The sequence below is a fragment of the Gobius niger genome (genome assembly GCF_951799975.1).
Source record: "Gobius niger genome assembly, chromosome: 9".
Taxonomy (NCBI): domain Eukaryota; kingdom Metazoa; phylum Chordata; class Actinopteri; order Gobiiformes; family Gobiidae; genus Gobius; species Gobius niger.
Window position 1 is genome coordinate 36,978,474 of NC_136860.1, and position 16,701 is coordinate 36,995,174.

The 16,701-nt window shown below is 46.9% G+C and overlaps 2 protein-coding genes across 2 annotated transcripts in view; both read left to right on the top strand.

The window, feature by feature from the left end:
- LOC306968079 (NACHT, LRR and PYD domains-containing protein 5-like) overlaps nucleotides 1-16,701 on the top strand; it is a 429,270-nt gene that overhangs the window by 175,311 nt on the left and 237,258 nt on the right. The gene's annotated exons all lie outside the window — the stretch shown is intronic.
- On the top strand, nucleotides 9,777-10,706 carry LOC306968347 (olfactory receptor 6N2-like; the record flags this gene model as incomplete). The annotated part of the gene is made up of 1 exon (XM_079563690.1): nucleotides 9,777-10,706. One exon carries the CDS (start codon nucleotides 9,777-9,779, stop codon nucleotides 10,704-10,706), a length of 930 nt encoding a protein of 309 aa, XP_079419816.1.

Below are 16,701 nucleotides of genomic sequence, written 5' to 3' on the forward strand. Positions count from 1 at the left end.
TTTGGTCAAAACATGTGATGTGATTAATTTAATTAATCAGCTACTTTATTACAACCCTGTGAACTGCTACCTTAACGTGGTGGGGTTGTTTGAGTGCCCGAATGATCCGAGGAGCTCTGTTGTCTGGGGCTTTATGCCCCTGGTAGGGTCTCCCATGGCAAACAGGTCCGAGGTGACGGGTCAGACGAAGAGCAGCTCAGAAGACTCTTATGTACGTACAACATACAAGGACCGTGACGCCGCCCGGCATGGCGCAGCCGGGGCCCCACCCTGGAGCCAGACCTGGGGTTGGGGCCCGAACGCGAGCGTCTGGTGGCCGGGCCTCTGCCCACGGGGCCACATGGAACGTCACTTTGCTGGGGGGGAAGGAGCCTGAGCTTGTGCGGGAGGTTGAGAGATACCGACTAGATATAGTCGGGCTCACCTCCACGCACAGCTTGGGTTCCGGATCCCAACTCCTGGAGAGGGGCTGGACTCTCCATTTTTCTGGAGTTGCCCGCGGGGAGAGGCGGCGGGCTGGGGTGGGTTTGCTCATATCCCCCCAGCTCAGCCGTCACGTGTTGGAGTTCACCCCGGTGGACGAGAGGGTCGCGTCCCTACGCCTTCGGGTCGGGGACAGGTCTCTCACCGTTGTCTCGGCCTACGGGCCCAACATCGGTGCAGAGTACCCGGCCTTCTTGGAGTCCCTGGGAGGGGTACTTGATGGTGCTCCGACTGGGGACTCCATTGTTCTGCTGGAGGACTTCAACGCCCACGTGGGTAACGACAGTGAGACCTGGGAGGGGGTGATTGGGAAGAACGGCCTCCCCGATCTGAACCCGAGTGGTGTTCTGTTATTGGACTTCTGTGCCAGTCGCAGTTTGTCCATAACGAACACCATGTTCGAGCACAAGGGTGTCCACAAGTGCAGTTTGCAGATGATGTTGTTCTGTTGGCTTAAACGAACCAGGTCCTTCAGCTGCTCTGGGGCGGTTTGCAGCCGAGTGTGTAGCGGCCGGGATGAGGATCAGCATAGGGTTGGGAGATGTTTCCTTAATTGGCCGTTGACGATGTTTACAGATCGACATGATATCGTCCATTTCTCGACTTAAGAGCGTCAACTCCTCAAAACCAAGACTCTTCTCACACTAATACGAATGTAAATCGGAGCTTATTATTTGCATTTGCTCAGTTTTAACGTAATGTTTAGAAACAGTGGGTGAACGGGACAATATGTTCACGTTTGCGTCGTAGCTTGCGTTTTTTAAGCCGCTCCAGGCGCTTCCCGGGCCGTGAGCTCGTAACCTCGTACCTCCTGCACCGCCTCTTTCTCTCCTCTCTCTCTTCTCTCAGTCCTTCGTGAGAATTATCCAAATCCATGCGCGCTCAGCTAGCTCCGATGTGAGAGCCATCTCGTCATTTTAAAACGGTTTAAGTTTCCGTATGAAGCAAAGCAAAGCAAAACCACGCGCTGTTAAACTCTGAGCTGCAGAGAGAGAGAGAGAGAGAGAGAGAGAGAGAGAGAGAGAGAGAGAGAGAGAGAGAGAGAGAGAGCTCTGCGCGTCAGAAACAGAGCAGCTGCGTCTTTACTTTAATAATTACGGCGAACACGTCATGGCTTCTGGCAGGTACTGAAACTTGCGTGTATATTAGTTATATTCGTGATTGAATTTACAGTGCAATCCCTGCACAGTTTGAAGGTTTACAAGGCCTACAGAAGATCAGTGCCTGTTTCTGACAGGAGGGGGTCCGGACCTCGGTAAAATTTTAGCTTTTTTTTTTTTTTTCACATTTAATCCTTTACTGCGCAAATGAATGTTGTAAACACGCGCTTCTACAGGCGGAAGAGCCTCTAGTTCAGACGTGGATGAGCTCATTATGAACCTAAATGTGTCCACTCTAAAACTGAACCTCATGAGCTGCTTTGGACACGAGTGCGTAAAACTCCGCGGAGGCGCAGCTGTGAGTCAGCCTCACTACAACAGCAGCGCCTTCAGCATGAACCGCGCCAAAGTTTGATCGAGATGCAATTTCTTTGCTCGGTCATAAAGAGAGAGGAGCCAGTGCCTCAGACTGACGGTGACTTCATTTACAACAGGAGTTTTCCTCATTCTGATCTGAGGAGCGAGAGGAGAAGCGTCTGTGCCTCATCACTGCTCTCCTCCTCTGCTGCTCACTTTGTTTCTGTCTCATGCAGAGATTGTCCTGCGTATAAATGATCTTCGCTTTATACACAAGTGACATGGCGGCCATGGACGTGCGCCCTCAAAACGGTGCTCAATGCACCGTGGCTAAAATGCTTAAACCATCAAAAAGGGGGATTACATTTACGATTTTAGTAATGTGCCTCTTACTGTTGACAATGCGACGGCGTTTAGCAAAAGAGGACTTTGTAAAACCGTGCTCTACAGCCATGGAAGCCACTCATCTGTGCTACTACACACTCCTCGAGGATGGCCGTGCCAGACTGGCTACCTCGAAACAAGACAATGCGAATGCAGCGAACATCTTCAAAACATTGGCACATATAACCATAATGATGCTACTGGCAGGAGACGTGGAGCTAAACCCAGGTCCACAGCCCATGGTCAATGCTAACATGGCTAAGTTCAGCCAGCCAGCCAGACTGCTGCATCACTCACTGTCACCACAATCCGAACCTGGGCTAAGGTCTCACCTACTGAATCAAACTACAACTCTGCTTACCGATGCGGTGGGGGACTGGCGGCCGCCGGCGTCGGTGAGGCGGGGGCCCGGCGAGGCGGCAGCGGCGCCGCCCGAGTCGGGGGCAGCAGTGAGGATATCGCACCTAGGATCCGGTGAAGCTGCACAGCTGTGTGGTCACACGGCTTCCTACGCCTTGGTGCTGTCATCCACAATGAAGCCATGCACGCGACTCAGCGCAAAGCAGCAGGTCGCTGACACCACCTCCGCGGAGCGATGCGTGCGGGTGGCTACACCAGATCCCGGAGCGGCAGCGGTAAAACCTAGTACGAAATCTCATACAAGACCCAGAACGAAACTGCTCTTCGGCAGGGCCTCGGCGGGGCCCGGCGCGGGGCTGGATACAGCGGATCCCGGGGCGGCAGCGTTTCCATCTACAGCGGGACCGCGTACTCGGGCCAGAGCGAAGCAGCTGTTTGGTGACACCGCGGCAGGACCTTGCGTCAGGCTGGATACAGTGGATCCCGGAGCAGCAGCGTTGCCATCTACAGCGGGACCGCGTACTCGGGCCGGACCGGGGCGGCTGTTTGGTGGCACCTCGGCGGGACCTTGCGTCAGGCTGGATGTGGATCCCGAAGCAGCAGCGTTGCCATCTACAGCGGGACCGCGTACTCGGACCAGAGCGAAGCAGCTGTTTGGTAACACCTCGGCAGGACCATGCGCCAGGCCGGAGATAACTGACCCTGGAGCGGCCCTGCTTACATCTACAGTGGAACCAAGTGTACAACACAACGCGAGGCGTGTGGCCGATGATATCCCAACGGGACCATGCGCAAAGCTGGAATCACTGGATCCTGGAACACCAGCTATAATACCTACAGTGGGACCGCTCACTCACCTGGTCGGCAAAGCCCCAACAGGGCTCTGCGCGAGGATGGATACATCTGATCCGGGAGCAGCAGCGCTAACATCTACGGGGGAGCCCAGTACACTCACGGCATGCCCGAGGATAAGTTCACACCTATTGTATAGCGTTGAGCAGCCGGATAAGAATGCCTCGAAGGAACAAACGTCATACTCAACAACTGCGGTCAGTAAAAGTTCACATCTGGCGAGAAAGAAAGTTATTTTTAAATCTGCTAAACTCAGGTTTTTCCAGACCTTAAACCATGCCCGTGTACTATGGAACCCTAAAGCTAAACCCAAAGGCTTACTCGGTGGACACATTAACATTCGAAGCATTGTGCCTAAATGTGAGCAAATCCAGCATTTGTTAAATGAATCCAGTATTGATTTTTTATGTATCACTGAGTCTTGGTTACACGCAAACTCTGCAACTGCGGGATTGAATGTACCAGGATATAACATCTTTAGAAAAGATCGGCCAGAGGGGAGGGGTGGAGGTGTAATGTTCTACATAAAGAAACATCTAACATGCACCCAGTTAAAGTGGTCCTCACCCAATAACTTAGAATGCATTGGGCTAAATGTAAGTCTTTCTCCGCAAATGTCAATCATACTGATCGGAATATACAGGCCTCCAGCTGCCTCTAATGGATTTTACGATGAACTACAGACCATTCTTAAAGAGTGTAATCGGAAGAAGGAGACGATTCTCCTTGGAGATTTTAACATCAACTGGCTTGAAAAATCTAATCGGAAAAGGCTCAAATCAATTGTAAGTAGCCATGACTTAGTCCAAGTAATAGAGGGTCCAACTAGAATAAGTAAATCTACTGAAACTTGCATTGACCTTGTTTTCACCAATAGGAAGGACAGAATTCTTAAAACCTACAACATGATCACAGGTCTCTCAGACCACAATATGATTCTTTTCTCAAGGAAATTATGCAAAAATAGATTTATCCGACCCTTCAACAAACCAAGTGAACACCTCCGAATTCCAAAATCCGAAATAAACAACTTAGAAACCGCCTTGAGTGAAATAAATTGGCCTGAGCATCTTGCACAAGAACATTTAGACCTTGATGAAAAGTGCAACGTGTTCACAAAAAAAATCCAAGAAACCATAAGTCACTTTCAAAAAATAGTAAAACATAGGCCTCAGAAACAACACTTGCCTTGGCTAAATGAAGAAATTTGGGCTTTAATGAAGCAACGTGATAGGGCACTTAAGACTGCTCTTAAAACTAAAACAACTACTGATAGGCAAATCTTCACCTCACTAAGAAACAAGGTGACAAAAGATATCAGATTCGCTAAAGCAAACTTCTTCATTAATGCCATTAAAAATGCAAAATGCAATATAAAAGAGGTCTGGACACACATAAAGAAACTGACTGGAAGTTTCAGTTCAGTGAATAACATTAAGGAATTAAAATTTAATAATGACTTGATCAATAATCCAACACAAATAGCAGAGGTTCTGAACTCCTACTTTCTGGATTCTGTTAAGAATCTTACATCAAGTGCATCGACAATGGCAGACACCAGCCTTTCAATGGTGCCTTCTATTGCTGAGGCACCAGCTTTTGATCTGTGTCCAGTATCTTTTATGAAAATTGAGAAGATCATCGGTGAACTGAATAACTCTGGAGCCAAAGATGCATTTGGGATGAACACAATGTTCATAAAAACATACAACAAATCTCTTATCGCTCCAATTACAAGCCTTATAAATGATTCAATAAACACAAGCACATTCCCAGACCACTGGAAGATCTCTGTGATTACACCGATCTTTAAATTGGGAGATCTGACAGAACCTTGTAATTATAGACCCATAAGCATCTTACCAGTGGCATCTAAATTGATAGAAAAATGTGTTGCAGAACAACTTATCAATCATTTAAATCAAAGCTCATTCAACCTTCATCAAATGCAGTTTGGCTTCCGAAAGCATTATTCCACCGAAACAGCCGTATGCTTTCTTCTGGAAAAAATGAAATACAGCCTTGACAAGGGTGGCGTGGTCGGAGCCGTGTTCCTTGACCTCAAGAAAGCATTGGACACGGTCAACCACCAGATCTTGCTCAATAAATTGTCCCATTTTAATTTCTCACCGCGCACTGTACAGTGGGTGGAATCCTATCTGAGTCAAAGAAAACAGTATGTTAAAGTGCAAAATTTTATTTCAACAACTCGTAACAATGGACTAGGGCTACCTCAAGGTTCAGCCTTATCACCATTATTATTCAGCCTTTATATAAATGATTTCCCTGAAAGTTGCCCTCCCAATGTACAGTGCCAGATGTACGCAGATGATGCAATCATCTATGTCCACTCAAAAACAAAACATCAAGCAGCTCAAGAACTGTCGTCAGCAGAAGGTTTCAGAGCAGCTGCAAAAGTCACAACTCGTACTCAACGTGTCAAAAACAGTCAGCATGTTTTTTTCAAAAACTGCTTCTGCTGAAGATACACATCCTCCTGTATTGATACAGGGATCCCAAATTGAATCGGTCCATGAATTTAAATATTTAGGTGTAATTGTAGACGCAAAACTTTCATTTAAACAACAAGTGAAAAAAACAGTGAACAAAATGAAATTTAACTTGTCAAATTTTAGATTTATTAGAGAAAACCTAACACTTGAATCAGCTAAACTTTATTTCAAGGCCATGATTGTTTCACACATGATGTACTGTATGACGAGTTGAGTGCTTGCAAGCAAGACCACTCTGAAACCTATCGAGACGACATACAAGCAAGCGCTCAAGGTCTTGGATAGAAAACCAAAGACATACCATCATTGTAAAATCCTAAAAAGTATGAGATATTGAGCTGGGAAAACCTCATCAAATATGTGGACTCCATTCTTGTATATAAAATCTTCAAAGGACTAGCCCCACCCCCATTACAAGAATTTATTCAAAAGAATCACAACAAATCAACAAGAGCAAGTTCCAGAGGTGATTGTACAATTCCTTTCCGAAAAAGTGCCTTTGGACAAGCAGTATTCTCCTTCCGAGCCTCTCAAACTTGGAACACTAAACCACCGAGCATAAAAGAGATGCCTACAATCAGCTCGTTCACCAAACATCTCAAGTCATGGCTATTGGACAATCAAAACTGCCCACACAACCTGGCATAAGCTGAAAACTGCCCACACAACCTGGCATAAGCTGAAAACTGCCCACACAACCTGGCATAAACTGAACTCTGGCAAAGAAATGTTTATGTGTTTTAACATTGGACATTGTACAGTATTTGATATGTAGTATGAGAGTGTATGTTAGGTAGAAGTGACCTTTTATTATCATTTTTAGGAGACTGGGCTGGTTGCAGGGTGGGGGTCGGTGTGGGTATGGGAATGAGGGTGGATGCGGGTGGAAAGTGTGTGGGTATGGGAGGGCGGGTGGGGGTGGGTGAAAGGTGTGTGGGTATGGGAAGGCGGGTGGGGGTGGGTGAAAGGTGTGTGGGTATGGGAAGGCGGGTGGGGGTGGGTGAAAAGTGTGTGGGTATGGGAAGGCGGGTGGGGGTGGGTGAAAAGTGTGTGGGTATGGGAAGGCGGGTGGAAAATGTGTGGGTATGGGAAGGCGGGTGGAAAGTGTGTGGGTATGGGAAGGCGGGTGGAAAGTGTGTGGGTATGGGAAGGCGGGTGGAAAGTGTGTGGGTATGGGAAGGCGGGTGGAAAGTGTGTGGGTATGGGGGTGTGGGTGGAAAGTGTGTGGGTATGGGAAGGCGGGTGGAAAGTGTGTGGGTATGGGGGTGTGGGTGGAAAGTGTGTGGGTATGGGAAGGCGGGTGGAAAGTATGTGGGTATGGGAAGGTGGGTGGTTGTGGGTGAAAAATGTGGGTATGGGAAGGCGGGGGGGGTGCGGGTCGAAAGTGTGTGGGTATGGGAAGGTGGGTGGTTGTGGGTGAAAAATGTGGGTATGGGAAGGCGGGGGGGGTGCGGGAGCAAAGTCTGTGGGTATGGGAATGTGGGTGTGTGTAGATGTAAAGTGTGTGGGTTTTAGAAGGTATAGGACTATGCGAGTGAGTGCAGGGGTGAATGTGCAGAACAAGTGTTAAGGACTGACTGATGCTCTGCAGAGTGAGTGGTGTGTGGTGGAGCCGGGCCTGGTCCAGTTGGGGACAGAGGATGGAAATTAGCTTGAGCTATAATCCTGCATTTTAAGTATACTGTACTTTGTGTAAATGCATTGTCCCTTTTAAATAAATAAATACAAATACAAATACAATGAGCTTAAACCAGCGCATTCACCTTTGTAGCGACCAGTGGTTTGAAAGTGAGGGCAACGCAGAGGGGGCGGGGCCAGAGAGGGCGACGCAGAGGGGGCGGGGCCAGAGAGGGCGACGCAGAGGGGGCGGGGCCAGAGCGCAGAGTCCAAACAAGAGTCTGATGTTCAGAATGAGCCAAAGCAAAACCCTCAGCTTTACCCATTCACACCCACAGCCTCGTTTTCAAAACACTTAAAAACTGACATTTTCATTTAATATTTTAGTGTTTATTTAGGACAAGACTTTCTTATTGCCTCTCAATCAGGCGAGCACAAATGTTTGAAAAACCTGCTTACAGTAATAATGGATGAAATAGATATTAAATAGATTTTATTTTGTGATATTCAACATGTCAAAGTAGGGGGTACGACGTGACTCGTCACCTAAAACTTCAGGGGGTGCACGGCTGCACCCACTGCCGGACTGCATGTCCGACCACCATCCACTCACTCACTACATTCACTCAGGCTCCTGGTCCCAAACGGTGCAACAAAAAGCAATTTTTGAAAACAGCTTAAGGATGAGACAAAAGTGTTTTTGATCACTTAAAATACAGGAAATTACATCTGAATCTTTAAAAAAACTCCTGGGGGAGGACCCCCAGACCCCCCGGTTTAAAGAACTATCCGGACCTCACTGTTTTTTACATCCTGGCTACGGCCCTGGGCGTGGCATCACGATGATGGCTCTCCATCGCGATGTTGCTCATCCATCACAACCCTAGATCAGCACCTCCAAATCTGAGGCCATGGTTCTCCTTCCCCTCTGCAGGTCGGTGGGGAGTCCTTACCTCAAGTGGAGGAGTTCAAGTATCTCGGGGTCTTGTTCTCAGTGAGGGACGGATGGAGCGTGAGATGGACGGACGGATCGGTGCGGCGTCAGCAGTGATGCGGTCGCTGTATCGGTCTGTCGTGGTGAAGAGGGAGCTGAGTCGGGGCAAAGCTCTCGATTTACCGATCGATCTACGTTCCCGCCCTCACCTATCGTCATGAGATTTGGGTCATGACCGAAAGGACGAGATCGCGAATACAAGCGGCCGAAATGAGTTTCCTTCGCAGGGTGTCTGGGGGTGAGGAGCTCAGTTACCCGGGAGGAGCTCGGAGTAGAGTCGCTGCTCCTTCACGTCGAAAGGAGCAGCTGAGGTGGCTCGGGCGTCTGTTCCGGATACCTCCTGGTCGCCTCCCGCGGGAGGTGTTCCAGGCATGTCCTAGTGGGACAAGGCCTCGTGGAAGACCCAGGACACGTTGGCGGGACTTTGTCTCCGAGCTGGCCTGGTGTGGCCTCGGGGTCAGAACAGCTGGACGAGGTGTGGCCTCAGGGTCAGAACAGCTGGAGGAGGTGTGGCCTCGGGGTCAGAACAGCTGGAGGAGGTGTGTGTGGATCGGGAAGTTTGGCATCTCTGCTGAGACTGCTGCCCCCGCGGCCCGGCCCCGGATAAAGCGGAAGAAAATGGATTGATGGATCTTTGAACAAAGTCCAATCGTGGCCTAAAGAGTTAGAAAGGAAAACCACAGAGGTTCAAAATAGTGATGGGCTTCACGGCTCTTTCTGGGAGACAAGTTTATTTTGTTTCTTTGGTCGGGACAGTTGATGTTAATGCACATACTGTCCATGGATGCACCATAGGCTAATTTCCACTCACACTCTCATTCACCCTGGCCTATTGTACATGTTTTTAGTGGTACACACGGGGAGAACAAACTCCACAGAAACATTCTTGTGTTCATTCTTGGAAGTTCTGGGTAAAATTGACTGAAAAAAAAAGATCTGGCTCTTTCCACAATTGAGATCCGGTTGGAAGCGTTCACCTTAAAGAGCCGCTCGGTCGTGCACATTACATCACCAGTCGGCAGGTTCATGTAAAGGCACTTATAAAGAGCCGGAGGCCACAGATGTGTGAGACACTTCTGGGAGAGTCACAGACGAGGAGACCAGTTCAGGCCTTTGATGGAGAACAGGTCGAGCTCTTTACACTTCATAACAATCGAGGGTTATGTGGAAGTGTCCAAATACGGTCATCTTTATTTCGTCATCATGTTTGCAGCTTATTTACTGACCTTGTGCAGCAATACCCTGATTATATCCCTGATCTGGACTCACCCGAACCTACACGAGCCGATGTACGTTTTCATCGCCGCTTTGTCGGTGAACTCCATCGTTTACGCCTCTGCGATCTACCCCAAACTCATGATCGACTTTGTGTCCGAAAAGCAGGTGGTGTCTCTCCCGGTCTGTCTCTTCCAGTGGTTCACCTATTACACTTTAGGCGCTTGTGAGTTCATGCTTCTGACAGCGATGGCGTATGATCGATATGTGTCTATCTGCAAACCCCTGCAATATCCGACCATCATGACAAAGACCAGAGTGTGCGTTCTCTTGGCTCTGGCGTGGCTGCTTCCTTTCTCCCAGAATACAGTCGCTCTGTGTTTGAATGTAAAGAAAAAGCTTTGCCGTTTCCTTTTCAAAGGGGTCATCTGTAACAGCAGCGTTTACAGGCTCTACTGCACCGGCTCCACCACATTAACCACGTACGGCATGTTCGTCTTCACCAACGTCGTCATCCTCCCCGTGCTGTTCATACTTTACACGTATTCCAGGATATTCTTCTTGGCGAGACGCTCCAAAGACATGAGAAGGAAAGCGATGGAGACCTGCCTCCCACATCTGCTGGTTCTGATCAACCTCACCGTGTTCATCTTTTACGACGCTCTCTTAGTGCGGATCCAGACGGAATCTAGTAAAACTGTGCGGTTTGTCGTGACCCTGCAGGTGATCATGTACCATCCGCTGCTTAACCCGGTCATCTACGGGCTCAAGATGAAGGGAATCAACAGACACATACAGAAGCTGCTCTGCCCGTGCGTGAAGCCTAAATAACTGATTCATGTGGAAAGTAATGACATCTCTCAACAATGTTTTACTGTTTAGGTGAACTGAAAATGTCAATATTCTCAAAAGTTTCCCATTCTGTCCAATTCTCATCCCTCTGTTTGATGAAATGTTAAAAGCATTATATTTGACTTGCTTCTGCCTGTATAAACCCTGAGCATAGACACTATTTCTCGGTTGTGTGTTTGCAGATTGTGTTCAGCATGTTCAGAGAAACAGAAAAGGCTTCTAATAAATGTTTTATTAAGCGTATAGAGATGTAGAAAGTCCTTGGCGAGCGACCTTTAACCTGTTACCTGCTACCTTAGGGTTAGGGCTAGAAATGATGCATATCTAAATCTCAAAGCGTATCGACAGGAGAGCTTACAGCCTATGTGCCAGTGTGATGCCTCATTTGAAAGCCAAGACCCTCTAGTTTCTAAAGCTCTGTAAGATCTGTGTGAGAGAAACACAATTTACATGACATTTACCGTTCCTAATCCTAACCCTAACCCTCACCCCCTGATGAGTTTAAAGCTACTGGTTGGAGATCTCTTGTTTAAAGGCTGCTGGTTTTCAAACAGATGCTTTCGTGATGGAAAACCTCACAAGAAGCTGTGGGTGAACTCCATCAGCGCCGCTCTCTCCACCAGTCCTGACTTGAACCTTCCCCCAGCGCCGCGGTCGTCTGTCGCAGATCAGGATGTCGTGGATGGACAAAAAGTGGACGTTCAAAAGCACGAGCTCTGCAGCAATGCTTTTATGCTCCTAATGTTTCCACTGTGTTGTGTTCAAAACTATCATTTCAATACAGAGCTTCAACACAAAGCGCTGTGATTCTTTATTTCATCATAAACAGGGCTTGAGTTTCCCCCAGTTACATAAACACCTTCCAGAAAACTGCCATAACTGGAAGTTACAAACACCTGCATGTCCCTGGGATTAATGCAATCTTAAACCCAACTGGTGGACTCCGGTTTAGGAGCTTAAAGGGATGTTTCAGGATGTTTGACATAGGGCCTCATTTCCTCGTTATCCAGAGTGTTGCTGATTTCTGGAGATATTTTTTTCTGTAATTCATGCAAGGCTAGTGCATGTCTATGGTATCAGCTAGCCTGCATTAAAAACAGTGTGACCCGCTCCACAGAGCACCTGAGGCAAATCACTGATAACACCAGACTAACCATATACATGTCTGTGTCCATAGAGTCATGTTTGGAATATAACTGACCTGCATCACATGAATGATCGCATTTTGAGGGACTATTTTCTAGCAGATCACTCCGCCAACGCGTAGCTTATACAACCACGAAGCTGATGCTGCTCAAATATAAGATATTTTAAATGACTCTCTAGACACAGACATTTATATGGTTAGTCTGGCGTTATAAGTGATTTGTCTCATCGTAGAAAAGCACTAGCCTTGCATTAGCCTAGCGCCACGAAACTCTTCAAACATAAGAACTGCATGAATTACTAAAAAAACATCTCCAGAAATCAGCAACACTCTGGATAACGAGGAAACAAGGCCTTATGTAAAAAAATCCTGAAACATCCCTTTAATGTTTGGGAGCTTCGGCACAACAAAATGCACGCTTAGTCCGCGATCAAGCTCACATTTAAAATAAAACATGTGAACTTCACCCACCTCCATGTTTATTAGCCTCATTGTTCTTTTATTTTAGACAATGATTGAAACGGACAAAGGCCAAAAGAGTCAGCGAGTAAAACCACAGAGGTTCACGGTGTTGATGGGATTCACGGCTCGAGTTCATTTTATTTATCTGTTTAAATGGACACGCCGGATTGACTGAAAAAAAGATCCGGCTCTTTTCACAAATGAGATCCGGTTGGAAGCGTTCACCTTAAAGAGCCGCTCGGTCGTGCACATTACATCACCAGTCGGCAGGTTCATGTAAAGGCACTTATAAAGAGCCGGAGACCACAGAGGTGTGAGACACTTCAGGGAGAGTCACAGACGAGGAGACCAGTTCAGGCCTTTGATGGAGAACAGGTCGAGCTCTTTACACTTCATAACAATCGAGGGTTATGTGGAAGTGTCCAAATACGGTCATCTTTATTTCGTCATCATGTTTGCAGCTTATTTACTGACCTTGTGCAGCAATACCCTGATTATATCCCTGATCTGGACTCACCCGAACCTACACGAGCCGATGTACGTTTTCATCGCCGCTTTGTCGGTGAACTCCATCGTTTACGCCTCTGCGATCTACCCCAAACTCATGATCGACTTTGTGTCCGAAAAGCAGGTGGTGTCTCTCCCGGTCTGTCTCTTCCAGTGGTTCACCTATTACACTTTAGGCGCTTGTGAGTTCATGCTTCTGACAGCGATGGCGTATGATCGATATGTGTCTATCTGCAAACCCCTGCAATATCCGACCATCATGACAAAGACCAGAGTGTGCGTTCTCTTGGCTCTGGCGTGGCTGCTTCCTTTCTCCCAGAATACAGTCGCTCTGTGTTTGAATGTAAAGAAAAAGCTTTGCCGTTTCCTTTTCAAAGGGGTCATCTGTAACAGCAGCGTTTACAGGCTCTACTGCACCGGCTCCACCACATTAACCACGTACGGCATGTTCGTCTTCACCAACGTCGTCATCCTCCCTGTGCTGTTCATACTTTACACGTATTCCAGGATATTCTTCCTGGCGAGACGCTCCAAAGACATGAGAAGGAAAGCGATGGAGACCTGCCTCCCACACCTGCTGGTTCTGATCAACCTCACCGTGTTCATCTTTTACGACGTTCTCTTAGTGCGGATCCAGACGGAATCTAGTAAAACTGTGCGGTTTGTCGTGACCCTGCAGGTGATCATGTACCATCCGCTGCTTAACCCGGTCATCTACGGGCTCAAGATGAAGGGAATCAACAGACACATACAGAAGCTGCTCTGCCCGTGCGTGAAGCCTAAATAACTGATTCATATGGAAAGTAGTGACATCTCTCAACAAAGTTTTACTGAAAATGTCAATATTCTGGCCTAAAACATAATAAGTTGCAGTTATTCCTGAAAGTGACAACTTTTTTTGCTCAAAAGTTTCCCATTCTGTCCAATTCTCATCCCTCTGTTTGATGAAATGTTAAAAGCATTATATTTGACTTGCTTCTGCCTGTATAAACCCTGAGCATAGACACTATTTCTCGGTTGTGTGTTTGCAGATTGTGTTCAGCATGTTCAGAGAAACAGAAAAGGCTTCTGAAAAATGTTTTATTAAGCGTATAGAGATGTAGAAAGTCTTTGGCGAGCGACCTTTAACCCGTCACCTGCTACCTTAGGGTTAGGGTTAGAAATGAGGCATATCTAAATCTCAAAGCGTATCGACAGGAGAGCTTACAGCCTATGTGCCAGTGTGATGCCTCATTTGAAAGCCAAGACCTTCTAGTTTCTAAAGCTCTGTAAGATCTGTGTGAGAGAAACACAATTTACACGACATTTGCCGTTCCTAATCCTAACCCTAACCCTCACCCCCTGATGAGTTTAAAGCTACTGGTTGGAGATCTCTTGTTTAAAGGCTGCTGGTTTTCAAACAGATGCTTTCGTGATGGAAAACCTCACAAGAAGCTGTGGGTGAACTCCATCAGCGCCGCTCTCTCCACCAGTCCTGACTTGAACCTTCCCCCAGCGCCGCGGTCGTCTGTCGCAGATCAGGATGTGGTGGTTGGACAAAAAGTGGACGTTCAAAAGCACGAGCCCTGCAACAATGCTTTAATGCTCCTAATGTTTCCACTGTGTTGTGTTCAAAACTATCATTTAAATACAGAGCTTCAACACAAAGCGCTGTGATTCTTTATTTCATCATAAACAGGGCTTGAGTTTCCCCCAGTTACATAAACACCTTCCAGAAAACTGCCATAACTGGAAGTTACAAACACCTGCATGTCCCTGGGATTAATGCAATCTTAAACCCAACTGGTGGACTCCGGTTTAGGAGCTCAAAGGGATGTTTCAGGATGTTTGACATAAGGCCTCATTTCCTAGTTATCCAGAGCGTTGCTGATTTCTGGAGATATTTTTTTTTGTTGTAAAAAAATATAGTACTGACAGTAGTGTCAGTCGTCTGATGAAGCACATATGGCCCGAAATGTCACAATTTAATACAGTGTAAGAAAATAAAAAGTGAGATTTCCTGCTGCCTTGCGGACTCTCCATTTACATTTTTACTGTTTTCATTTTTGGATTCAGCACTTTTGGACAGTTGTTCCTAAACCAGTGGTGCCAAACACATTCAGGCCAGAAATCATAAACATCCATGTCGGAATTCAAGAACATTTTAATGTATGAGATCAACAACACACTTTGTTTAAAGGGATGTTTCAGGATTTTTGACATAAGGCCTCATTTCCTAGTTATCCAGAGTGTTGCTGATTTCTGGAGATATTTTGTTTTAGTTTTTTAGGCTAGTGCAAGGCTAGTGCATGTCTATGGTATCAGCTAGCCTGCATTAAAAACAGTGTGACCCGCTCCACAGAGCACCTGAGGCAAATCACTGATAACACCAGACTAACCATATACATGTCTGTGTCCATAGAGTCATGTCTGGAATATAACTGACCTGCATCACATGAATGATCACATTTTGAGGGACTATTTTCCAGCAGATAACTCCGCCGCTGCGTAGCTTATACAACCACGAAGCTGAAGCTGCTCAAATATAAGGGATTTTAAATGACTCTATGGACACAGACATTTATCTGGTTAGTCTGGTGTTATCAGTGATTTGTCTCATCGTAGAAATGCACTAGCCTTGTATTAGCCTAGCGCCACGAAACTCTTCAAACACAAGAACTGCATGAATTACTAAAAAAACATCTCCAGAAATCAGCAACACTCTGGATAACGAGGAAACGAGGCCCTATGTCAAACATCCTGAAACATCCCTTTAATGTTTGGGAGCTTCGGCACAACAAAATGCACCCTTAGTCCGCGATCAAGCTTACATTTAAAATAAAACATGTGAACTTCACCCACCTCCATGTTTATTGGCCTCATTGTTCTTTTATTTTAGACAATGATCGAAACGGACAAAGGCCATAAGAGTCAGCGAGTAAAACCACAGAGGTTCACGGTGTTGATGGGATTCACGGCTCGAGTTCATTTGATTTATTTGTTTAAATGGACACGCCACGCCGGATTGACTGAAAAAACGATCTGGCTCTTTTCACAATTGAGATCCGGTTGGAAGCGTTCACCTTAAAGAGCCGCTCGGTCGTGCACATTACATCACCAGTCGGCAGGTTCATGTAAAGGCACTTATAAAGAGCCGGAGACCACAGAGGTGTGTGACACTTGTGGGAGAATCACAGACGAGGAGACCAGTTCAGGCCTTTGATGGAGAACAGGTCGAGCTCTTTACACTTCATAACAATCGAGGGTTATGTGGAAGTGTCCAAATACGGTCATCTTTATTTCGTCATCATGTTTGCAGCTTATTTACTGACCTTGTGCAGCAATACCCTGATTATATCCCTGATCTGGACTCACCCGAACCTACACGAGCCGATGTACGTTTTCATCGCCGCTTTGTCGGTGAACTCCATCGTTTACGCCTCTGCGATCTACCCCAAACTCATGATCGACTTTGTGTCCGAAAAGCAGGTGGTGTCTCTCCCGGTCTGTCTCTTCCAGTGGTTCACCTATTACACTTTAGGCGCTTGTGAGTTCATGCTTCTGACAGCGATGGCGTATGATCGATATGTGTCTATCTGCAAACCCCTGCAATATCCCACCATCATGACAAAGACCAGAGTGTGCGTTCTCTTGGCTCTGGCGTGGCTGCTTCCTTTCTCCCAGAATACAGTCGCTCTGTGTTTGAATGTAAAGAAAAAGCTTTGCCGTTTCCTTTTCAAAGGGGTCATCTGTAACAGCAGCGTTTACAGGCTCTACTGCACCGGCTCCACCACATTAACCACGTACGGCATGTTCGTCTTCACCAACGTCGTCATCCTCCCTGTGCTGTTCATACTTTACACGTATTCCAGGATATTC